The sequence below is a fragment of the Haliaeetus albicilla genome, chromosome 14 (genome assembly GCF_947461875.1).
Source record: "Haliaeetus albicilla chromosome 14, bHalAlb1.1, whole genome shotgun sequence".
NCBI classification, from domain to species: Eukaryota; Metazoa; Chordata; class Aves; order Accipitriformes; family Accipitridae; genus Haliaeetus; species Haliaeetus albicilla.
The window spans coordinates 17,299,744-17,325,594 of record NC_091496.1 but is presented as its reverse complement, the minus strand read 5'-3'; the positions used below and the strand labels follow the sequence as shown (position 1 = coordinate 17,325,594).

Sequence of the window (25,851 nt, the reverse complement as noted above, 5' to 3'; positions counted from 1 at the left end):
GACAGGGTAACAAGCCAGGAAGCCCTTTGGTCTGCTTATTCTTGATTTTTATGTATCACTCACATCCAGTATCTTTCACATTTGAGGAAAACCCCCAAAGGTTACTAAGCATTTGCTGGAGCACATGTTATCTCCCACTAGATTACATTTCAAACCTCAGCAAGAGCTGTTTATTTACAGGATCCATGATAGGAATGGAGAAAGATAGCCAGAAAAGCTGCAACTAAATGTGAAAGAGGTCTAAAATCTTTTCCATGATTAAGCCCATAATGTACAACAAGTGCTACGCTGAGAAACTGCAACATAGTCCCATAATAGATGTACTTAAGGAGGCTGTGTAGCATGCATAGGTCACCTTAATTCTGGCATACTCTTGAGAGCTTGACTTTGCAAAGGCAGTAATGTTCCTTTAATTTGTTCTGTGTATGTGTTTTCACGTGACTAATTAATAGGAATAATTTATAAAATCAGCAATGTTTTACATTTGTACTCATTTTGAGATGACTTTCCTTCATCAGACCGAGCATGGCTCAAGCTGCCTGCTCTGTTCCTGTAAGTGCAGGCACAGCCGGCGCCGGATGCGGACACTGACCCATTGGGGGGTCCTGTCTGCCTGCATCCTTCAGTCAGACTGTGTGTCAGGGCAGTCAGTGCTCCCACAGTGCTGAAAACCTGAACGTGGTCCATGGTGAGCACCGGTGCTTGGTGGGCTCAGCCTGAGATGCTGAGCACCCGCTGCCATGGCCACCCTAGCTGCGGGCATCATCCTCACCGCACAGCCAGGCTCTGGCAGCACGAAGAGCAAGACGACAGGTCAGTATGGCTTTCAGATATGCTAATGGGTGCCAGATAAACTCTTGCAATGACAGTGCTAATAACAGTAATACAGCGGCAATCCAGCCCAAGCAAGGAAGCTGGACTCAGACCTGCCAGCAGACAATGTCAGCTATGATTATCACATCCCAGTGTATCTCACTTAGCCAAACTTTCAACAGATAATTCAGCAATCTGAATGAACACTGCTGGTGAGGCCTGCTGGGGAGGTCCACCCAGCACCATGTGTGTTTGACGTGCCAGCTGCTTCTGATCGAGCACTGCAGCACTGCAAGGTCTTGCCCTGAAGCATTCCAGTTGCTGGGATTCAGACCCCAAGGGAGAGGGATAACCATAGAAAAATGCTTGATTAGGAGCCATGTCTCTTGGATCACCCTGCTGTCGTGGTTTAACCCCAGCCAGCAACTAAGCACCACGCAGCCGCTCACTCACTCCCCCCCCACCCAGTGGGATGGGGCAGAAAATCAGGAAAAGAAGTAAAACTCCTGGGTTGAGATAAGAACGGTTTAATAGAACAGAAAAGAAGAAACTAATAATGATAATGATAACACTAATAAAATGACAACAGTAGTAATAAAAGGATTGGAATGTACAAATGATGCGCAGGGCAATTGCTCACCACCCGCCGACCGACACCCAGCCAGTCCCCGAGCGGCGAATCCCTGCCCCCCCCTTCCCAGTTCCTAAACTAGATGGGACGTCCCATGGTATGGAATACACTGTTGGCCAGTTTGGGTCAGGTGCCCTGGCTGGGCATGAGAAGCTGAAAAACCCTTGGCTTTAGGCTAAACACTACTGAGCAACAACTGAAAACATCAGTGTTATCAACATTCTTCACATACTGAACTCAAAACACAGCACTGTACCAGCTACTAGGAAGACAGTTAACTCTACCCCAGCTGAAACCAGGACACCCGCCATCACCTCTGCACATCCACAGGAAACCTCTGTGTTCATACCCAGGTGATGAAGCACAGGGACAGGGCAGATACTGGGCAGCTCTTCTGGCACTTCCAGGTTTCACTGGCTTGGTATCACAGGAGGATGGGCTGGCTTGGCACAGGCTGACTACAAATGACTGACAACCATCCTAAGAAGTTCAGTACCAGGTAGGAAGCCTGCCAAGCTGTGAGATTGTTGCCGTTTTCCAGTTTTCACCTGCATTCTACTGCAGCATTATATCTCAATAAGTCCTAAGAGATACTGGTTTCAGACGGGGCCAGAAGAGAGGGAATGCTAACCGGTGATCCCTCCTAGCAGTCTTGTCCCTCTCTTCTGTTCTGCCTCAGTAACTGGCCTCGCTCCATCTTTCTTGCCCTGTTTTATCCTGCCCCTTCCCTGCTGTTCACTGTCCTGTTTTGAATCACAGAATCACAGACTGGTTGAGGTTGGAAGGGACCTCTGGAGGGCATCTTGTCCAACTCCCCCTGCTCAAGCAGGGCTGCCTAGAGCCAGTTGCTCAGGACCATGTCCAGATGATTTTTGAGTATCTCCAAGGATTGGGACTCCACAACCTCCCTGGGCAACCTGTGCCAGTGCTCAGTCACCTTCACAGCAAATGGGTGTTTCCTGATGTTCAGAGGGAACCTCACGTGTTTCAGTTTGCGCCCATTGCCTCTGGTCCTGTCACTGAGCACCACTGAGAAGAGCCTGGCTCTGTCCTCTCTGCACCCTCCTTTCAGCTGTTTATATTCATCGATGAGATCCCCCTGAGCCTTCTCTTCTCCAGGCTGAACAGTCCCAGCTCTCTCAGCCTTTCCTCACAGGAGAGGTGCTCCAGCCCCTTCATCATCTTTGTGCCCTTTGCTGGACTCTCTCCGGTATGTCCATGTCTCTCTTGTACTGGGGAGCCCAGAACTGGACCCAGCACTCCAGATGTGGCCTCACCAGTGCTGAGCAGAAGGGAAGGGTCACCTCCCTCCACGTGATGGTAATACTTTGCCTAATGCAGCCCAGGATAGTGTTAGCTCGCTCTGTGGTGAGGGCACATCACTGGCTTAGTAGTCCTGTCCCTGACCCAGGCCCTGTGCACAGTAGGCCAAATTCCGCTTTCAGCTATTCCCATGATTTAAGAGGATTTTCTGGATCAGAATGAATTTGGCTCCATTAGCTAGGTCAGTATAACAGGGCAGGTAGAGAAGCAAAGATTTCGCTCTGAGCTCATTCACAGCAGACACATTCAGTATTGCTGTTTGGCTGAAAAGACTTCTGCAACTTCATCAAAACCAAACTGTTGCTCACCAGAAGTAGCAAGGAAAATAAGGCAATGAAACACTCTGCAAAGTAATGAGCAGAAAACCTGATAAACAACACGACCCTCCACTGCACATGACCAGGAGAAAAATGCTTCAGAGCTCATGTAAGAAGAGAGGTTTCACTGAATGTACTCTAATAGCCACCAAGTTCCTACCTAATGGATGAGCAAGGCTGATCCCTTCTGTATTTTAGCAGAATGCTGCCTTAGGGGTGAACAAACCATCTGATCAAAAGTTATAATATGTGAGGAAAGCAAGGCATTTCCAAGAGAGCCATATAATGGATGGAGATCATGGATTAGGACAGGGAGCAATCTTGGTTGTATTAGAGTAAGACACAGTTACAGGGCAATATGTCTTCAGCAGCCCTACTATTCTCAGATGCTCTGGCATCTGCAGGGTATATGCAACATGCAGTTGGGTGAGAAAGCAAAGGGAGAATAGGAGAATTCTCTCTTCCAAACAAAAAGGCTGAAGGCTTCCCTTCACCCCCTTTCCTAAGAAGCAACCCATTAGCGCCCACTGATACCCACCCATGAGAAGTCCAGCACCCCAGCACTATGCCCCATGACTAACTCAGGACCCTTCTCTGCCCCTGCCTGTGCTGACAGCATGCTTTGCTCCTTAAAAGTTTCAGAATAAGCCAATTTTGACAACCTTTTTCAACAGTGACAGTGGCAGCTGCGGAAACATTTTTAGTTCTGAGTCTCTCAACCTCCTCGTAGTTCAGAAGATACTTCATTTTTTGCACTGTGGGTGGAAATGGAGATCAGTGCTTTCTAATGTTACAGCCGTGCTCCCTGGATCAGTAGCAGAGACAATGGTGGGAGTCCTGATGCTTCGCCCATGGCCTGCAAAACCCAAGGACACCCTGCATTTTGCTAACGTGACATGGCAGAAGGTGCAAATAATTGTAGAGACAGCAGCTAAGGGTGATGCTGCACACTGCAGTAGGAATGGTTAGGGATACTCCCAGATGATTTTTTCACCTGAAAATGTATTTTGTGCCACTGAGGACAAAGAAATCATCAAGACAGCATTTATAGCTGTAGGTCAGGTCTGAAGAAGCAGGCAGGGCGCTTATGGTGCTGTTTTGGCTCTGCAGAGCCCTGTGCTGTTTGTCTGGGAACCGTTGCTGTGGCAAGAGTGATGGTGGGATTTGAAACCAAAGCCACTCCATGAGAAACCATCTTGTGTGACTCTTGTTTCTTTGAGGACTGTGGGACCCGTGCCTGTCGGTATAGGGAAAATCAGTCTGGCAGTGGTGGTAGGGATGGAGAACAAGCCTGGCAGCCTAATGACCTTCCCACTCCCCAGCCTGTGTAACCGGTGATTATTTTTGTCCTTTTTCCTGATGACAACTTCCAGCCTAGAATATCTGAAGATAAGGGTGTTTTGGGGAATGCCAGGCAGAATAAGAAATGATGCCTGGCTCCACCTGAGCAAGAAAGAGCATCCCCTTGTTTCCTTGCAATGCATCCTCCCACAGCCGCTGCTGTGCTGCTGGTTAGACTGCTGCGTGCAGAGGGGCTCCAGCCACTGCAAATAGGCTTGACCAATTTTACTTAAAAAGCAGAATTTGGACTGTTTCCCAGATTATAATTACCTATATATAAATATAATGGTAATTATGCTACCTAACCAAGACCTCAGAGCACAAAGCTGACAAGTGATGACAACTAGATTCATTAAGAGTGCAAATGTTCTTCCTCTCTTTTATGAAACAATATTGAGTGATCCCTGAAGAAATCCAGCAGCCAGAGACATGTTCTACTAATAAGTCATGAGCCCAGAGAAGGAGGCTGGAGAGCCTGCCTGGAGAGGCAGGACAACCAATCACCCCCAGGAAGAGCCTTGGTGCTGTATAGCTAGTAGAAGACCAGAAAAGTGGACAGTTAAGTCATTGGATTTTGAAAATGCTATATGTTTCATGCACTGGGAGTGAAATTTCTTTTTTCATTTTGTTTAGACTGGGAAGTAAATGAGGGCAGGGGCTGTTCTTTGGCACAGAGGCCAGATGGTACAGCATGGCTTGCACTGAGAGAAAAGGTCTTTCACCTTTTCTGACATACACAGGGTAACCGTGTCCAAATTTCTCACTGGGCATGGTCCCAGGGCTGTGCTAAGCCCAGACTGGCAAGGGCTGGCCAAGGGGGTGAACTGGCATGGGGCAAAGCTTAGCCTGAGAGTGCAGCAGCAGTGCAACGTGCCAGTCCTGCACCAGCACTCAGGCCTGACCCCTCTGGATGTCTGCAGGAGGACGTGGTGTTTCTGTGTACCCATCCCAGAGCCAGAGAGAGCCTAAACTGGGGCCCATAGCAGTCTTACTAATGCTTTTTAAAGTGATTTTGTATTATGTTTTTTCAAACACTTTCTATTTTTTCACATTCAGAGGTGCCAAACCCCAGGGATGATGACGAACCCTCAGAAATATGTTACAAAATGCATCTACAAGAAAAGAATGACTATCCCTAGGCCTCTTGGGAAAAGATGAAAAGTGATTGTGGTGCATGGTGTGCTTCCAGACCAGGACTAGAAAACAAGACTGTATCGTCCCATCAAACACTAGGTAAGAAATAACACTAAGAAAGGGGAGGAAATAGCAATAGCCATAATACCTCATCTGTAAAAAATACAGTGATTCAGAGAGATGCTGAACACCTACATCACCTTCTCAAGTCTTTTTGCTGAGACAGTGTCATGGTTTAACCCCAGCCGGCAATTAAGCACCACGAAGCTGCTCACTCACTCCCCCCCTCCCCAGTGGGATGAGGGAGAGAATCAGGGGAAAAAAAAGTAAAACTTGTGGGTTGAGATAAAGACAGTTTAATAGGACAGAAAAGGAAGTGATAATATTATAATAATAATAACAACAACAACAACAATAATAATATATACAAAACAAGCGATTCACAATACAATTGCTCACCACCCACTGACTGATGCCCAGCCAGTCCCTGAGCCGTGGTGTCCCCCTGGCCAGCTCCCCCCAGTTTATATACTGGGCATGACATCATATGGTAGGCAATACCCCTTTGACTCGTTTGGGTCGGCTGTCCCAGCTGTGCCCCCTCCCAGCTTCTTGTGCACTCCCAGCCTCCGCTGGCAGGGCAGTATGAGAAGCTGAGAAGTCCTTGACTTAATACAAAAACAGCTTAGTAACAACAAAAACATGAGTGTGTTATCAACACCATTCTCATCCTAAATCCAAAACATGGCACTATACCAGCTACTACAGATAATTAACTTTATTCCAGCTGAAACCAGGACAGAGAGCCACCGTTAGCTGAGCAACTTGTTGCACTGACTTCAGATTCCCACATTAAGCATTTCAGTTGACATTTTTATTTTTCCAGCATGTCAAATAATCCCCTGCCTGCAAGTGCTTCATTACAGCTTGTGTTCTTCCTCCCCTAAGAGTCTGAAATACCTTGCCTTTGAACTTAATTGAACTTCTGGAAAAGGAACAGTTTAAACCAAAGTCACGGTGTCCTTGTTTTCACTCCACCTTCATGCCCATCCACCAGAAGCTCTTTGAATACTCTTTTATAAGTAGTTGAAAGAACTTCCCTCGATGGTTTTCCTGTGCAAAGGTTGCTGTGTCTGAGGAGCAAGCTCATGGAAACCAGGCTACAAAGCCCCACTGCCAGGAAAGAGCTGAACAGAAAGGTGACTGAATGTGTAGATGTTACAAAAATAGCCAGGATTGTTGAATCTAACAACATCAAACCTAACCGGCTTCTGGAGGGGTGAAGAAGAATCTCGTGGTGTTGAGCAAGTGGGCAATATAATGGCAGATGATGTTTGATCCTGATAAGCAGAAAGTAATTCAGATTGGAGGAAAAAAACTAATCCTGTCTCTATGTAAACCACAAAAAAGTTTAGAAAATATTAGTTCACTACAGAAAAAAATATTTTGGAGGCATTAAAATCCCTGGAAAACAATGTTTCAATACTAAATGGGTGTCAAAAGAGTAGGGAGAGCTTAAGGAATTACTAGGGGAGAAACTGGAGCAGACTGGAGTCTAACAACACATTACAAACATCCAGGTGTAGTCACCAAGGAACAGTTACTGACGGTAGTACAAGAACCCTATCCTCATATTCCTGTCCTGCAGAAGGCTGTTCCACAGACAGAAACATCTCTATCAGTACTTGAACCCTACTACTCAATCTACTCATCTTCTGTGTCATCTCCTCGCTCCTCATGTTCTTGTACCACCATCAGTAACTGTTCCTTGGTGACTACACCTGGATGTTTGTAATATATTGTTAGACTCCAGCCCGCCCCAGTCCCTAACTTATCTCTTAGCCAAGCCAGATGTGTCTACCTTTTGCAATCTTTTCTTACTAATTAGTGCCCTAATCCCCTGATTAAACAACAAAAGCTGGCAAGCAAGGAAACCTGTCCTGCTGCACTTTTATTTTGACGGGCTGACAGCAAACTCGCAGCAAACTCACCTGAACCTCCTGGGCAAAGCCATGAGAGCTGATTTTTTAATCTGTTTGTACAACACAGGGTGAGACGCTATGAGAAAGAAAGAGCAAATCCTGCAAAACAAATGGTAAAAGGTAATTTCCATGGGTTTTTCACTCAATACCTCTGTTAAGCTATAGGAGAGATCTGAAAAGTAAAGAAAATCACATTAATCTATAGACATGGGCTTTCTGCTTTGCTTACTTGAACTGGATCACTAATCGCAGGTTTTATACACCAGTTTGTTACAGAATTTGTTACAGAGCTTCTTAGTTTGTGAACTACATTTCCGATGCATTAGCCTCTGCATCACTTTTCCCATAAATAAAACTCAAGCCATATTCAGCTTTTATTTGCTCTTGGCCACCATGCAATTTTTGGGCATGAAATTTGCTTTTCTATTGGTTTATTTGTCTATTTGCATGTTGTAACTAGTGGAGCCTTTAGCTAATATAAGTGAGGAGGGAAAAAAAATACTCAAACTAATTTAGAGTGAGGAAATTCACAGGCAATGTTTGAGAAGGGTGGAGCTGAGCTCCTTAGGGTAAATTATAAATGGATGGTATTAAGTCTAAGGAAATAAACAAGTTCCAACACCAAATCGCTGCTATCTCCACTGAGGATTTTAAAACAAGCAACAGTATGATTGGCTACAGCAAACTTGCTGTCTAAGAGCTCTAAATTGTTTCTTCTCTTTCTACAAAAGAGAAACTACATATAGCCCAGAAGCCTTGAACATCATTCCTGCAATAAAGATCCCAGCATTTTGGAATCTGTTCTTAGCTTTAAGAATAATGAATGTTAGCAATAAAAGTATTTTCTGAAATGTTTCCAAACCTGTGTGGTTCCTGCAATAGGTGAAGGTTCAGGTTTCACCTTATGGCGCTTGAACTAATTCTTCTATTCTTAAAATAAACTCAGATGAAACGTGAAAAAAATTAATTACTTCTGCTCATTTGAGCTCTCTTGGGCTGGATGTGGAATAGACTCATATGGGGATTGGAAGTCCAAATGCCTGTTCACAGAGCAACTTGTTATCGTGCTTTCTGTACTGATTGGAGAAATTGTATAAAATCCTGATTTTTCCAATTTAAATTCACTAGAGCAACACTGGGATTTGGCTCTGGTCCTTGGACCAGTTTGCACACTGCACTGGGATGAGGTTTCCTGCGGGTGCGTCAGGCAGACGGAGACCCCCTCTGCGGTGCCCAGGCCCAGAGAACCAGGGGCGAGTCAGCCGGCGGGGGAACAACATCAGAGCAAGGCTCACCTTCAAAACTGAGGAATTCTTCTTACTTTGCCCTTCTCTTTTTTTTATTAGATTAGAAGATTAGATTAGAAGACTGATCTCTGCTGATGCGTGGTCCCAGACAATGAAGAGACCCAAGCTTGAGGGTAGGCTGTAACAGCAACCAGTACAGATAGCCTAAAAACTAGCAAGTTATTTGTTATTTGCTTTTTTTTTTTTTTGCATATCTAATATGTTAGTTTATTTGAAATCATGGATAACAAATAACTTCCCCCTCCAGAACCTGGTTTTGTTCACTTCTAATGTGTGGCACAAAACTTCTAGTTTCTTTCCAGGTGCTGGAAAATTGGAAGGTTGAAGAATGAAGTGTGGTTAAAGGCTGCTTTATTGCTGCCTGTTGTGGTTTCTCAAGATTATTTTCTCAAAGTGTTACTTTAGCAGGAATAGATCACTGGTGCATTTGTGAAGTAAATAAATGCGGTTATGAATAGGTGTTACATGTATCAATTTATGTTAACACTATATATATAGAGATCCCGTATAAGATATAGTTTGTGTTGCATGGATGCCTAAATTTGAGGAGAATTTTTCTTCTCATGCATAATGTCCCCCCAAACAAGAGTTCAGAAGATAAAACGACTGGTTGGTGGGGTGGGGGACACACTGCATATCACCTTTTTGCAATATACTTCACAAATCCCATGAAAAAAAGCTTTTCACCACTCTTATTCTTAAATAAAATTGAACCATTTGTAACATGGCATTACTGAATGTGAGTTTTTAGGTCTTTCCTCAAAAGAAAACTGGTGGGCAAAGATGAGAAGCTCCATCTCCTTCCAGAGAACCACCTTGTCCACAGGGATGGATGTTACACTCAATCACTTCATCCCCAACCTTAAAAATGTTATCAGATCTAGATGCAGGCAACCCCAGCTCTGTGTTCCTCCTCCTCTGCGCTACAGATCTCCCAGCAGAGTTTCAATTAAGGAATGATTGTTGTTCTCTTCCCTGGTCTTGTAAACTTCAGGTTTTAAGAAAATCCCTTAAAGTTTAATTTTTTTTTTTTTTTTTGAGCTGAACACTGAATGGAGCTGGGTAACAATGCTATCTTTTTTTTTTTTTTTTAGCTTTTCAGTTTTGTCTTAAATTAACTTTGGAAAGAAACTTGAAATGCTTCACTCCCAGACAAGTCGAAACAGAGCATTTTTTGAACTGTGAAATGAATATGTCATCGATCGGTACCAAGGAAACAAAGGGTTAGGCAAAACCTCGCCCATTTGCATATTTTTATGGACGTCGCCCATCACGGTGATGTCAGTGTGACTTCTTCTATAGAAAAGGGCAGCTTATACCAGAAAATCTGCAGAATCAGAAACAAAGAGGGTACCTGATTTTCTTGGAAGGATCAGCCTTCATTGCAAACTTGCCAGTTAAAGCATGAGACACGTAATTCTGGTTTTCTTCCCCACCTTGATTTGCCTTTACCAACCATTTGGTTTCACCGCTGCCTTCTCCAACTCTTGTGGACCCACGGAAGCAGCAGCAGAAATGGATCTCGCCAGCCCCGACCTCTGACCAAGCAGCGACCCCCATTTCTGCACAGAGTGATATGGGAACAGGCGTGAGACATCGCGCCATGCCTGTGTCTGAAAAGGGATTTGGGTTGCCAATGTGTTAAATAAGCCACTCCTTTCACTAGGGCAACGAGTTGGCCTTCAATACTATGTTCACCATTTTATATTTGAAATCTATTTTTAAGGTAAAATTATATAGAAGTGGTGTAACACATGAAAGGAACAATAAGGATTATATAATTAATGAGAAAACAGTGAAAGATGTCAGATAAACAAGAAAAAATTAACTGAAAATAGAGGGCAAGTAATACAAACAAGAATAGGATGTTGGATTTTGTGTAATTATGCACATAATTGGTTTCATATAGATGCCTTTACAATACCTTCCCTTTCCCAACTCACAGATGTTGCCTCTTGTTGCAATAAAAGGGAAAGAAAAAAAAAATAAACTGTCTTTTCTTGTGGATCTATTTTATCTAATAAAAACTCTGGGAACATATACTTGGATCTCACTTTTAAAAAGCCATAGAAAAGGATTATTTTGTAACAAAAGCTTCTTTTTCAAAACGTGAGCATTAAGCATCGCAGCAAGAAAATGTAGAGAGTAGTAAGGAAATTATGGACTTAAACTAGGGTTTTCTTATGCAGATCCCAAGTTAATATTGATAGGATTTAAACCAGCTACAGGGCGAGTTGCTTGATTTCTGGAGTATAAAACAGATCACTGCATCCACTCAAACTTGATAAAGGGGAGGTTATATTTGGTTTTTTTAACCTATTTTTTCCTCTTCCTTTTCATGAACTATCATTTTCATCAGAAGATCTGAAAAGCCAACTGAGCTTCTAAAATCCATTTTAAAAAAGTATCTAATTTAGTAAAGCTGAATCAGTTAAACATCTTCCAAAACTGCAATTTATAAAGCTTTTTTCCCCCCTGACAGACATACTGGCAATAATCCAGGTGGTTTTTTTTTTCCCTTGCAATAATGCAGTTCCGGAGATGAAAGCAGTTGAAAGAATCTGGTTTTTTCACAGTCTTCTTGTAAGTGCTGAAGAGCCTGAACTGACAGTAACAGATCGCTCTGAAAGTTGCCTTCCGGCTCCTACAAGGCACAGCGTTTTGCAAAATCCCAGTCGGCAACCTTTGGTGGCTTACTGCTCGCCACCCCCTGGCCTTCTTCGTCCGTAAAGCTCGATCTGCGTAGATTAGCACCGGTGTTTGCCACCGAGGGCACGAAGAGCCCCGAAGGCAGGTACCCCACATCTTCTTCCCCGGGCCCGCTGCTCCCGTGTCCCTCGCACACGCCGGCGGTGGGGCCCGCGTCCTTCTCGCCGTACCCACAAGAGGACACTGCAGCCGCAGGGATGAGCGCGCAGCCTGGGCGCACCGCTTCCACGCACTCGCTAGGGAGAAAAAAAAAAAAAGTAAAGCGATATAAAGTGTTTAGCATAAATCCACAGAATTGACATTATAACCACCCGTGCGACACTTCCACGCGGGGTTTGGCTTTGCTTTTCCCCACCGACTACCTAAGTTTGCGTCTTGTGTATAATTATTGGCAAGTGCCCCACGGAAATCCTTAGTTCAAGGCTCCGGAGCCTACCTGCTGTTCTGCGCAGTGGAGCGCAAAGCGGGACCATGTCGGCAAAGCCTCCGCCGGGGTTCGCGGCAGTTCCTACGTCAGGCAGGTGACGCTGATTTCGCCCTGAAAAGTACTTTTACTCCCCCCCGCCCGCCCGTTCCCCAGGGAGAATAAAAATCAATAAATAAGGATTCCCCGTAACTTTCTCCCGGACGAGCGCTCCGAGACGACAGGTGCTACTACGTGGGGAAGCGGCTGCCGGCCGCCGCGCCTTCCCGCGGCCCCCCCCCGCCCGCCGGAGCGCCGTTTCTGGCGGGGGTAGCGGGGCTGCAGCAGCGGTAACCTGTCCCGCCGGCCGCCCGCGCGGCCTCCCCCCAGCGCAGCCCCCCAGCCGGGGCGGGCGGCTCTCCCGGCTGCCGGGGCGCGGGGCCGGGGCCGGCCGCCGAGAGGCGCCGGGCGGCGGGGCGGGAGCCCCGCGGGGCCGGGGCCGGGGCTGGACCCCCCCCCCCCACCGCCGCCGCCGCCGCCGCCGCCGCCGCCCGGGAGGGGCCGGGCGGGGCCGGCAGGAAACCCCGCCCCGGGCAGCGCCCGCCGCGCTCCGCGCAGCCTGCGCCGCTCAGCGCCGCCGCGGAACCGAGCGGAGCGGCAGGAACGGGACGGGACGGGGCGGCTCCGCCGTGTCGCGCAGCCACGCGGGACCGCGCCGCCCGTGGGCCGGCCCCGCCGCCCGGGGGGAGACTTCGGTATTTGATTTACTTTTTTTCTTTTTTTCTCTCCTTTTTTTTTTTTTTTTTTGTCGGAGGAGACGAGCAGCAGGTTTATGCTAATCACCCTCTCGGGAGCGGCGGTGGGAGGAGGAGGAGGAGGAGAGGAGCCATTTTGAACTCACTTCAAAGTTTAAGGTGGAAAAGTTGGAGCTCTCCAGCCCGCTGCCCGGGGACGGGGCCGGGGCGCGGGGCTCTGGGCCGGCGGCGCCCGGGCGGCGACGGCGGCGGGGCGGGGGGGGGGGGGGGGTCGAGCCGGCGGCTTGATGGATGAGGGCGGGCGGGCAGCCCGGCGGGTGGATGGATTGTGCGGCAGCCCTCTGCCCGGCATCGCTGCCCGCTGAGCTCCGGAGATGCTGCGGCTGTCCGCCGCCGCCTGCGTGTCCTGGGCCGCGCTGCTCTGCGCCCTGGCGCCGGCGGGCGGCGGGGAGCTGCGGCCGCCCCGCGCCGCCCCGCTCCTCCACCTGCCCCCGGGGGCCGCGGGGCGCCGCGCCGCCGCCGCCGCCGCCGAGCCGCCGGCGCTGCCGCCCGCCGGGCGCCTGAGGGCGGCGGGGGCCGCGCTGCGCCGCGCTCCGCCCGCCGAGCCCCGCGGGCCCCGCGGCGGCGGGCCCTGCCCGCGGCGCGCCCGGCAGCGGGCGGCCGCCGAGCCCCGCGGAGCCGCCGCCGGCTGCGCCCCGCCGCCACCGCCGCCGCCGGCGGGGGAGGAGGGCGGCGGGCGGCGAGGAGCGCGGCGGGCGCGGAGCCTCAACAGCCCCCCGCAGTTCCAGCTGCCCAGCTACCAGGTCTCCATCCCCGAGAACGAGCCGGCCGGCACGGCGGTCATCGTGCTGCGGGCCCAGGACCCCGACGAGGGGGAGGCCGGCCGGCTGGCGTACTCCATGGAGGCGCTCTTCGACGAGCGCTCCAACGACTACTTCTCCATCGACGCCGAGACGGGCAGCGTGGTCACCGCCCGCAGCCTGGACCGGGAGACGAAGGACACCCACGTGCTGAAGGTGACCGCCTCCGACCACGGCTCCCCGCGCCGCCGCTCGGCCACCACCTACCTGACGGTGACGGTGAGCGACACCAACGACCACGAGCCAGTGTTCGAGCAGCCCGAGTACCGGGAGAGCATCCGGGAGAACCTGGAGGTGGGTTACGAGGTGCTGACCATCCGCGCCACCGACGGCGACGCCCCGGCCAACGCCAACATGCTTTACCGCCTGCTGGAGCCGGGGGCCGGTGACGGGGTCTTTGAGATTGACCCGCGCTCCGGGGTTGTGAGGACCCGAGCGCCGGTGGACCGCGAGGAGGTCTCCGAGTACCACCTGGTGGTGGAAGCCAACGACCAGGGCAAGGATCCAGGACCACGCAGCGCCACGGCTATGGTGCACATCACTGTAGAGGACGAGAACGACAACTACCCTCAGTTCAGTGAGAAGCGCTACCTGGTCCAGGTGCCAGAGGATGCCCCGGTGAACAGCCAGATACTGCAGGTGCAGGCCACGGATCGGGACCGGGGCAGCAATGCCCAGGTGCACTACAGCATCGTGAGCGGCAACCTGAAAGGCCAGTTCTACATCCACTCTTTCTCCGGTGCCATCGACCTGATCAACCCTCTGGATTATGAGACTATTCGGGAGTACACGCTCCGGATCAAAGCCCAGGATGGGGGCAGGCCTCCCTTGATCAACTCCAGCGGCATGGTGTCGGTGCAGGTCGTGGACGTGAATGACAATGCCCCCATCTTCGTGAGCACTCCCTTCCAGGCCACTGTGCTGGAGAACGTTCCTCTGGGCTACTCGGTGCTGCACGTCCAGGCCGTGGATGCTGACTCCGGGGAGAACGCCCGCCTGGAGTACAAACTCATAGAGTTGGCACCGTCCACCGGAGGTGCCCCCGTAGCGGGTGACTCTGGGTTCCCTTTTCAGATCAACAACAGCACAGGATGGATCACGGTGGCTGCGGAGCTGGACCGAGAGACTGTGGAAAACTATCACTTTGGGGTGGAGGCCAGGGACCACGGCGTGCCAGTTATGACCTCCTCGGCCAGCGTGTCCATCACTGTCCTGGACGTCAACGACAACAACCCCACCTTCACGGAGAAGGTGTATCACCTCAGACTGAACGAGGACGCGGCTGTGGGCAGCAGCGTCCTGACCCTGACAGCAGTGGACAGGGACGTTAACAGCGTTGTGACTTACCAGATCACCAGTGGCAACACCAGGAACCGTTTTGCCATCACCAGTCAGAGCGGAGGGGGGCTGATCACGCTGGCCTTGCCCCTGGATTACAAGCAGGAAAGGCAGTATGTGCTCACAGTCACTGCCTCTGACGGCACTCGCTTTGACACCGTCCAGGTCTTCATCAATGTCACGGATGCCAACACGCACCGCCCGGTCTTCCAGAGCTCCCACTACACGGTGAGCGTCAGCGAGGACAAGCCCATCGGCACCTCTATTGTCGCCATCAGCGCCACCGATGAGGACACGGGGGAGAATGCGAGAATCACGTACATCCTGGACGATAACATCCCCCAGTTCCGCATCGACCCTGACACAGGCACCATCACCACCCTGATGGAGCTGGACTACGAGGACCAGGCCTCGTACACATTGGCTATTACAGCCCACGACAACGGCATCCCCCAGAAATCGGACACGACCTACGTCGAGATCCTCATCCTGGATGCCAATGACAACGCGCCCCGCTTCCTACGTGACCGCTACCAGGGCTCAGTTTTCGAGGATGTGCCGCTCTCCACCAGTGTCCTGCAGCTGTCTGCCACCGACCGTGACTCAGGACTCAATGGCCGTCTCCTCTACACGTTCCAAGGTGGCGACGATGGAGATGGAGACTTCTACATCGAACCCACTTCTGGAGTGATACGCACGCTGCGCAAGCTGGACCGCGAGAACGTGGCTGTCTACAGCCTGCGGGCCTTTGCTGTGGACAGGGGCAGCCCACCGCTGAAAGCCTCTGTGGATATCCAAGTGACTGTGCTGGACATCAATGACAACCCCCCTGTCTTTGAGAAGGATGAATTTGACATCTTTGTGGAGGAGAACAGCCCCGTGGGCTCTATCGTGGCACGGATCAGTGCAGCTGACCCCGATGAGGGGACCAACGCACAGATCATGTACCAGATCGTAGAGGGGAACATCCCTGAGGTCTTCCAACTAGACTTGCTCAACGGAGACCTCACGGCCCTAATGGACCTGGATTATGAGAGCCGGACAGAGTACGTGATCGTGGTGCAGGCCACTTCAGCCCCTCTTGTGAGCCGGGCAACAGTGCACATCCGCCTCCTGGACCAGAATGATAACCCGCCTGTGCTGCAGGATTTCCAGATCCTCTTCAATAACTACGTGACCAACAAGTCCAACAGCTTCCCCTCCGGTGTGATTGGCAAGATTCCGGCTCATGATCCCGATGTGTCTGACAGCCTGGCCTACACCTTTGTGCAAGGCAATGAATTAAACTTGCTCCTTTTGGACTCTGCCACTGGGGAACTCAAACTCAGTCGCGATCTGGACAACAACAGACCCCTGGAAGCCCTTATGAAAGTGTCGGTCTCAGGTAAGCAAGCGTTCGAGGTTCATAAAGCGTGTAATTCTGCTTGTCAGACCAGTACAGGGGCATGGGCAGAAATAACCCACTTGCAGTTCAGTGCGCAGCTTTCCGTTTCCTGAAGCAGCAATTTATCTGTGAAATTTTTGGAGAGGAACCACAAAAATGTTTCAAGCCCATGTGCTGTGAAGTGGTGCGTTGAAGTTGTTTAGTAAACGTGGATCACAAGGGTAAATAAATACATGTGTGTGGAATGGTATATACTCCCTCAGTTGAGGTGGTACCTTAGCTGAAGCTTTTCTGATGTGGTTGCATAAAGGTAATAAATGATGTAACTTGCAAAGATGTAGGGAATGCACGTGCATCTGTAATGCCGTCTCCCCTCCCTCTTTTTTTTTTCTTCCTCTTACCAAATCTCAGCTTCTCTTTTTTTTTTTTTTTTTTTTTTAATCTCTGCTTTTTTAGCAACAAAACATGTTATTCCCTTCTGGCTGGTAGATCCTTAGACCTCAGACCAGTTCTCTGCTGGTGTGGCCCAGGTGGATGTGATGCTGGCAGAGCTGCGTTGGTTTGCATTGCCGGCGTGTGCTCCTGCGGGAAATGGCAACTCTGAAAGCCATGAGTTATGGCTGTGTAATAGCTGTGTAACGCAGCTAATTGTGCTGGAGTCGCTTTAGTAGTGCTAGGGGCAGATACTGGCCAAATGCAGCCCCAAAATCAGCGCTGTTGTGGAGAGGGAAAGGAGGAGAGAGGGAGGGGTACTGTGCCATTAACTTCCTTGGAGAATTTGTGTCTCTGTGTGCGTCAAGACTGTTTGATATCGTCCAATATATACTTTTCTATGAGCACATACATGCTTTTAGGATATTATTCTTTTTCTGCTTGGTTGCCTGTTTATCATGGAATTACTTTTTATGCCTCTAATTGTGGCATCAATCATGCAATGAGTAATTTCCTCTGCAGGTGCCACTCTATAAAGTTTACTGTGGACCTGATCCCATACTTTTGTTGACTTTCAGAGGTTTAACCAGATGCATTCCTTGCCGCTGCTCTCTGCATCCTAAAACTAATACTTGTATTCTTTCTGCAAAAAAACCCAGCTGAAAGTACTAGGTGCCTAAAATGACACTTTGGGAGAAGCTTCTTTTTGGATGGTTGTATCAAAAAAAAGAAAAAAATAATAATCAAACTGTGGCATAATCCTGGCAGCGCTTGTTTTACTGTAAGTAGTCATGGCGTGCAGCAGGGCCTCGGGGGAGCAAGCTGTGCTCTCCCTTGTGTTTGCAGGCTTGAGGTCCTTTTTGCTTCAGGAAAATGAAAGTGTTATTAACTGAGCTGACTGAATTTACTGTGGTGTATCACCTGGCAAGCCTTTCCTGGTTCTTCCAAAATGCTGGGGGGCAGTTAATGTGGTAAAGGTAGCTCATAAATGCCGTTTCCATGTCCTGCGAGGACTTGCAGAAAAAACAGACGGTTGGCTTGTGACCTTAAAGAAAAACATTTGGATTAAGGTGCAGGTGATTGCATGGTCACTGTCTGAACCAGTAGCTCTTTATCTGGTAGCAGAAGATAAGAACTCATCTTGAAGCACGAAGGTTGGAAAAGTTGTTTGGTTAGACTAGACGAAGAGTGTGTTCAGAACAGAAAAATAGGTGACATAAACTATTCCTTTCTCAATCTAATGATTTACGCAGTTTAAATGGATGAAATCTCAGGTAGGAGTGAAGACCTCTGTTTTCTTAAGTAACAAGAGCTTGATCATTCCAGCATCATTTTCATGTTTGGTGAAGGTGTGAACTTTGAAACTCTGATGTGATGTTGATCAAAACTGGCTGTCTGCTGCATGTCTTGAGATATTTGAAAGATTAAAGCTTTTTATGGGTAGGTTTTTAAAATAATTTTGACAAGCACTGAACTCCATTTGATGTTAATTTGGAGAAGTTTGCTGTTTGGAAATTGAAAGGGCAGAGTCTGGCAGTGTGTGATTAGTCCAGAAAAGTCTCACCTGCCTGCATTCTCTGGTTTATCTGATGCAGTCTTTAAAAAAAGACAGAGAAGCAGCTCAGACAGAAGTACTCCACAGGGTTATCTCTAAGTGTTGCAAAATACCTGCAAATCATCTGCTAAAATGACCTGCCAGTTAACTGAAAAACGTGTCTATGGAGTAGCCATTAACCTCTCAACCCAGACAAACACAAAGTCCTGCCCTGCTGCAGCTGCTCTTCAGGTCAGGGAAGGGTTGGAGCTCTTTATGAACTTGGGGAATTTGATCTATATAGGAGTCGGAAGTAACACTGCTGCTATAAAAATCTTACTTCCATCTAGCGATGTGTTGTGCTGTGGAGGCATGTGAGTGTGTGCAATGCTAGTGAGGAGCCGTGCTACTCAATTGAATTACTTTGAGACTTCGATACTTGGCTAAAACTAGCATTCTTTCATTTGGCTTGGGGATTATTCAAATAAGCACAGTAATTTTGGCCTTCTGCATATAAACAAAATTTAAGAATCATGAAAACCAAGCAAATGGAGCTAATTGGCTTTGTAAAACCTGAGAACAGCATGCTCGGCATTTAAAACTTACCTTAACAGTGTCAACATCATCAGAAGCTACGTGGGATGGTGGGCAGCCCTGGGCAGGCTCGGCGCATGCGTGGCTCTGCCTTTGCCCTGGTGCCATGGTACCTGCTGGGCTGTGCCCCCGCAGCAGGTCAGGAACCGACCCAAGTGGAGGAGGGAGGAATGTGGGTGGTGTGGATATATTAGCATTTTGCTATGGATCGGGAGGTAGCTTTTGAAGTCAGTCTGTTCTGAAGTGAAGCTCTCTGGGTGCCCCTCTGCCCATGACTGTCACAAAGAGCTGCCTGAGTGAATAAAGCGGACCCGTTTTGGGTGAAACTAATCCACATGCCCTCCAGGGGTCCCTTAAAAAGACACATTCTCCTTTTTCCATTGTACCTTCAAGGTTTTCCTACAGAAAGGCAGAGCTTGGCCTGCATTCCCGTGCCTGCACATTGTGTCATTAGGTGTATGTTGTTTTAACAACTGGGGTGAAATCTGGACCTTGCTGAAATCCTGCCCTTGCTTTCCAGGGTGGCAGGATTTTACTCTGGGCTTCTGAAGCAGGTGCTCAAGAGTCAATCAGTCTGTGATTTTTCAGTGTTACTAATAAATATATGACTTAAATTGACATGATCGTTAAAAACGATTACTTTCTGTCCACAGTGATGTTCATGATAACATTAAATTGGGATTTATTTGGCCAAAAAATGGGTTAAACATTGCTCCAGTCACATTGCATTTGCCCGTGTTAAACATACCACAGTCCCCACCAGCACTGGGTGGGACGGCTATGTACTGGCCTTAACTTTGCACAAATATTGCACAAGTTTGCCTGGGTATCACATTGCAAATGCTGCTGGCACCTGCTTGGCTGTGCTGCCACAAGTAGTCCCACTTATCATCGACGACAGCGCAATGGGATACAATAGATATGTGTGCAAACTCCACTGGGAACCCAGCCTAATTCACCAGTGCAGACAGAACCCAACCTGACTGGATGCTACCGCTTTCGAGTGGTCCAGATAAATGTAAAATATCATTATACAACATACAATCTATAATTTTGGGAAGGTAGTGCTCCTCACACGGTGAGGGATAGACACCCAAGCCTTTTTTAGGGCACACAAGCTCAGGTATCACCTTTTACATTTCTTTGTCTTTTAATCTCCAGTCGAATTCAGTGAGGTTATTGACTATCAGCAACTACAAATTAAGATAGAGCTCGTTTGTGTTGCAATAAACTTTTGGGATTTTTACTCAAGGCTGGTAAAGGATCTTCATTATTATTGTAATTTAAAAGTCATTATGCTAGTGATCCTGGATCTCCAGCTCTGTGCCTTCTCTGTACAAATGTTAAGAGAAGATGCAATACTTTGATTTAGCCCTTCTGATAAAGGGAAGGCCACCGCTGTGCCCGAAATGCAAGGCATTGGGGGTATTTGTGTGTGTGAGGAAGGTTTGAGATTAAAGGGAAAAAAGAAACTCGAGGGAAAAGGTGTCTCTCTAAGTGCAGGGGCTCCTTTGGGCATGGAGGGTGAGCGCGGGGCGACTGCTCAGGACGCAAGCCGGACACCTTGGCAGCGTTGGGGTGCACCCTGGCCTCGTGCCCCTGCCTTTGGGGAGCGAGGCAGATGGGGCTGCCGGGGCCTTTTGCGTTTTCGGGGGCAGATCCGCAGGTTGACTGGTTCTTTTAGGAGTGATGCTTCTGGCCTGCGAGGACTTGCTTTTAGGGTCAGTGAGGGGCAATTAACACCCAAACTGCTCTCTGTGGCCCCCCTCCCAGGGAAACACATTCCTGCAGGCAGCTGTGTTGGGATCCTGGTGGCTTATACAATTAGGTGGTGGAAACGGGCGGCTGGAAGCTCCTTTCTCCCTCCGTCCGGGTGGGAGGAGGTGTGTCGGCGCGTCTTGTGGCTGCAGGGCTTTTGCACACTGGCGTTCCTGGGGGCCTTGGACTTGCACTTCACAGGTGCATCCCTCACTAAGGGGAGCTGAGAGAAAGCAGTGGCTCAAAGGCTACGGAGACCAGGGAGGCAACGATGAGGGACCTTGTTTGGAAAGATGGCATGATACCGTGAGCTGCGGGATTGCATCTCCAGTCGTTACTTGGTGTATGAAGTGGGGCTGAAGTGAAGGATGACTGATAATGGTTAGTAGTGGAGGTTTTGAACATTTACATTTATTTTCCTAAAATAGCCAATCAAGAGTAGTCACCATCATTTTAAAGTTAGGCTGGCTCCTGGATCTGCTGTGGTTATCTAAGTCCTTTATTGCATCCATATAGGTTCTATATTCTAATCTGTTCTACAGGTGAGATGCATTTTAGATGTGCATCCCTCCAGCCTGCAGGAATGCGACTTTCCCTTTTCAGCTGTATCATCTGTTCCAGCTGATAAAAAGCTGTGGCTGCCTTGTTGCTTTCCTATGGACTTCCTTCCACTTCATCCCTGGATTTCATAGGAGTGGTTTATTTTTGTTTCAAAAGACAGGAAAACTTCTATGGCTATGAGAGGAAAATATTTAGTGGAAGGCTGACTGACAAAGTAACTTTTTACTGAGATAAAAGATATCTTCTGCATGTAAATAAATAAAATAGGGAGTTACCTGCAGCCTAAGCTACTGTAAATAACAAGTTTCTTTGCTAAACTGGCCATCCCTAGTAATACTAAAAAAATAAATGTTTATCACAGCACACTTTAAAAAGTAAATGAGATGTTTTATTTCAGATAAAAGATATTTTGTCTGTCAACTTCTTTCAGAAAATGCTACTATGCAACATAGCTATCACTAAAAATGTTTGTTTCTCCCTGTTTCTCTCTGTGTACAGTGCAGGCTGTATGTTCCTATTTTTTTGTTACGCAGTTTTTATGAAGACATTTCTACCTTAGTATGTCTCTGTGGTTGAAGCATATGCAGATGGCACTTCTTAACCTCATACCACAAAGTGAAACCTTGAACCATAAATATTAGAGGTCACAATCGGTTCCTGGAGAAAAAAAAAATAGTGTATATCAAAGCCCTACATAAACCCAAACTCAGCAAGGCTGTTTGAAAACCCAAGGGTGTGTATATTTGCATCATCTTCTTGTTAACATTTCTGTACAAGCTATTGGGTTGCCTTGATTGAGAGGGCATGAGAAATGGCTTCTTGAGGCTGCAGGGGGTTTTGGCTGGTTTTGTACACACTTTGCTCAGTGTACCAGTAATTTTATTTTATTTTTCTATTGCCTAAGTGTTGATCCTTTTCTCAGTGATTTCTGGGAAAGAGGGAGACTTTAGGATAATAAGAAGAAGGTATAAGGAGAATGAGGCTGAAGATGTGAGAGGGAGAAAGATCTACTAGGCTTTACTTGATAACGAGTCTTAAGGGAAAGAGATTAAATTTAGAGAAGTGTGGTGGTGGGATTACCTGGAAAATTTTTTTCTCCAATTTTCAAATTATTTGCAAATGGGGAGATAGTTATAATAACCATTTTTAAATTGGATTAGTAATTGTTTTATATTTTTTGATTACTTTTTAAGCTTCAGGGTGTATTAATGAATTTATTTCCTTGGTGTATTCCCTTGTTGTGATTTGCTTCCCTCTTAGATGTCACTGAAGTGCTCTTCTGACTTGCATTTGCAGGTTGGGAAGAATCTTCTTTTATTCTCTTGTTCTGGTCACATGTTTCCTTGCAGTTCAGAATTGGTTTAGGCTGGGGTTGTGAAGCCTGCTGCAAACTGCCAAATACAGAATAAACATTGAGTTGTTGTCAACGGTGAAGGCAAAAGAACCCTTTGTTTAGAATACAGGAACAGTTTTCTAGGTTTGGATGTTAGGATGACAGTAAACCTGCAGTAGAAGTAGTGGTAGGGAAAGTAGGTGATGTGAAGCAGTAGGATTTTATACTTCATTATCTCCAACATCCCAAACACTATCTGAGGAATTGGCTGGCTGCCGATAAAGCATGTAATTTTACAATTGCTCATTGAATGGTCCATTTTCCTTCAGCATATATACTTAATATCTTGAAACTCCCTTTCATTGTTGACTCCAATCTTTGAACTGAATAGATTTTCTGAGACATCCCTTGACTGAGGAATGTAATGCTAGGTTTTAAGGTATGACGTTAGGTGAAGATGGATAGCGTGCTCACCACTCTTCTGGTAGGGTGCTTGCTGGTGAAACCCTTAGCAGATGCTGGGATGGGAACCCAGGCATCCTCACATTTCCACCAGTCTGGTCAGAGCGTGGCCCTGGGAAGGGTTGGAGAGACTCATCCGTGGTCTCCTGCCTCGTCCTCGGGGTGTGCTGCAGGTCAGCCAGACACCCCTGCAGCTGGCAGGTTCTCTCCGGTGTTTTGGCTGGGTGCTCAGGGTTCATGGGTTCAGGGGCATGTGATAGCATGCAGCACCTATGACAGTGTTTACGGTTCAGCCAGATGTGTAGCTGCTGCATGTGTTGGCATAGCTGAGCTCACTTTCATCTGGTTATTTTGGGTACAGACAGAGGTGACTGCACCGTAGCATGGGTTCGGCTTGCGATTTCACTGCGCCGTTCGATTCCCTCATGGGTCAGGTGAGACTGATACAAAGACCGGGATGGGAATGTGGCCGCTCTAGAAGTTGTGACCAGAATTACTTTCTGGGCAGGAAACAAGCAACCTCTTCTAAACCTACATTCCACAAATACCTTTTCAATATTTAGTGGAGGCAACTCTAGCTGTAATGCTCGTGCATGGAGGATGAGTAAGGGGAGGATCAAATGTCAGACACAAGATCTGCGCTCTCCATCCCTTCTCCCTCTCTTTTATAAGCCCTCAGAATTTTGAGAGCCAGTTGGCGGCGACCGGCTTGCTACATTTGAGTGCTTGAGATAACAACACAACTTACCTGCTTACCTCAGTATTGCCTAATTTACAGGATTTGGGCAACTGTCTCTCTTGGCTTCCTTTGGCATGCTGAATTGTATTTCCAAAAACATCTATGGAGAGTCTTTAGGACATGTACAAGGGTTAGAAGAGCTGAAGATATTCAGATCAGATCTAATGATCCTTTTTGGCAATCTTCCATGTTATAGTTTTTCTGTCCTGGTTTCTGTGGGAATGATGAAGTTTTTAGGTAAAATAGTACTCCAACTACTCTAACATCTGCTTTGCCATTTGAGAAACAAGTATGGCGGTGCTGTCTTTTATGAATGATAGGCTTTTTTGTTGTCTGCTCCTTTTTTTAAGACTATTTGGCCAAAAGATTGCATAAATCAGAGTACAGAACAAGTTGACAAGGGGCTTGGTTCTTATGAGCCTTGTTCACAGTGGTTGTCCACTTGAAAGAAACTTCTGAGACCCGATTAAATTTAGTTTTGTCACTTTGTGTTTCTGTGACAAGTTACAGTTTTATAATCCCCCCCCCCCAGTGTAGCTCTTTTTCCAGTGTTGAAAAACACTGAACTATTTATAGGTGTAACACAAGTTTCCAAAAGGGGCAGGATGTAATCTTCATGGAAAATTTTGAAATCTGCCATTGAGCGATCTCTTGTTTGTTTGGCGAGATTTGCCTAACACCTTTTTTTGTAAGACCCAGGTGCATACACTTTGGTTGAGATTTCAATGCAGTGCATTGATTTTGTTGGATTGAAACAGCATTATTGAAGGTACAGCTTGGCTCTTATGGTCAGATTTGTATCACCTACCATGATCTACCCACGGATCAGTCTGCCCAAAAATCAGGTATCTCTTCAAAGGTGGTCATGTATGTTGCAGCCATGATTGGTTGATAGGCAGGAGGGCTGCTAGCTGGAGTTGCCCATCTCACCCCACTGATTAAAGAGGGAATGCAAGTGACTGACTTGGGCTAATTGCCTTGTTGTTAGATGGCGAAAGTTCAGTGGGATGAACCCACCCTGAATGTGTGTGCCAGGACGGAAGGGTTTGTTTTCTTTTGTAGTGATGATTGTACTTATTTCTGTTACAGCAAACTACCTGTAGTAACAGGCTTAGCAGACTAGATGGAAAGCATGGGGGAGGCTATAATTTGCAGACAGGAAAATGTTTTGCCATGAATAATGTTAGGAAAGACTTTAAATATTGTCAAGAGTTTGAGTGAATGAAGGGGGAAAGTATGCTTTTATGGGGATTTGGCATTCAACAAAGAAATAAAATTTTAAAATACTTCAGAAAGATGATCTTCGCACTTGAAAAAAAAGCAGTTGGACAGAAAAGTAGGATTTGCTGGAGAGAAAGGAAAACTTTTGGACTTTGTTTCAACAAGTTGTTAATGCTGCTAAGCTGTAACCACCTTCGTATTTGTTCCAGTGTTTACACTTGCCAAGCACAAAAAAAGCAAATAAATGAAACGGTAAACCTGTAATAAATCCTCAGGGGACCACATAATAAACATAGACATGTTACACTTATCAAATACAAAGGAAAGTAATCTGCTTTCAGCACCATTGCTGAATGCGTGATAGATGTTACATTCCGTCAGGTCTCTAGCACTTTTGGAAATGATGCATCTGGTCAAAACATTTCAGTGCTTTTTGAAGGAGGGAGAAGGAGAGGCCATTGTTAACAACCATTGTCAGCATGGCACGTCCTGCCTGCTGTGGAGTCTGTGGGCTAGTTCCAGTTTCAAGGAGAAGCAAAAGCATCTGGACCCCACCAAAAGGGGCAAAGCAGCGGCTATCAGATTTGAGTTTCACAGACGGGATGGCCAGCACCCAACAGTCTGTCTTTGCTGTTAACTGCCAAGGGGCTGTTACGTTTGGAAGCAAATGTACTCAGGGTGATTCTCTGTAGCTGCCATGCCACCAGAGCATGCATCATGGGTACAAAGAACTGCTAGATCAGTTGGTTTTGCTCTTTCCTTTCACTAGCTCCAGATCAGACTCCTTGACCCTACTCAAAACTGATGTTACCAAGTCATTGAGTTTATTGGATTGAATTCCTTTCATAGCACTTTTGGACTTTCCAGGAACCAGCCCAGCCCTGCCCCTCATTTACTTGTGTGCTTGCAGCAATGTTCAT

General features: G+C 47.5%; 1 protein-coding gene and 1 long non-coding RNA gene across 2 annotated transcripts in view; one reads left to right on the top strand and one right to left on the bottom strand.

Annotated features, from left to right (window-relative positions):
* Window positions 1-10,843: 10,843 nt before the first annotated feature.
* On the bottom strand, window positions 10,844-12,408 carry LOC138688964 (uncharacterized). The gene is made up of 2 exons (XR_011327757.1): window positions 11,994-12,408; window positions 10,844-11,793 (listed from the first exon to the last, which is right to left on the bottom strand). It is a non-coding gene; the product is annotated as an uncharacterized lncRNA (long non-coding RNA).
* Window positions 12,409-12,972: 564 nt separating this feature from the next.
* The window catches only part of CELSR1 (cadherin EGF LAG seven-pass G-type receptor 1), a 175,252-nt gene continuing 162,373 nt past the window's right edge, over window positions 12,973-25,851 (top strand). The window contains exon 1 of the mRNA XM_069801888.1: window positions 12,973-16,297. Coding sequence (XP_069657989.1) covers window positions 13,090-16,297 — 3,208 coding nt within the window. The 5' untranslated portion in view covers window positions 12,973-13,089. The remainder of the gene's footprint in view (window positions 16,298-25,851) is intronic.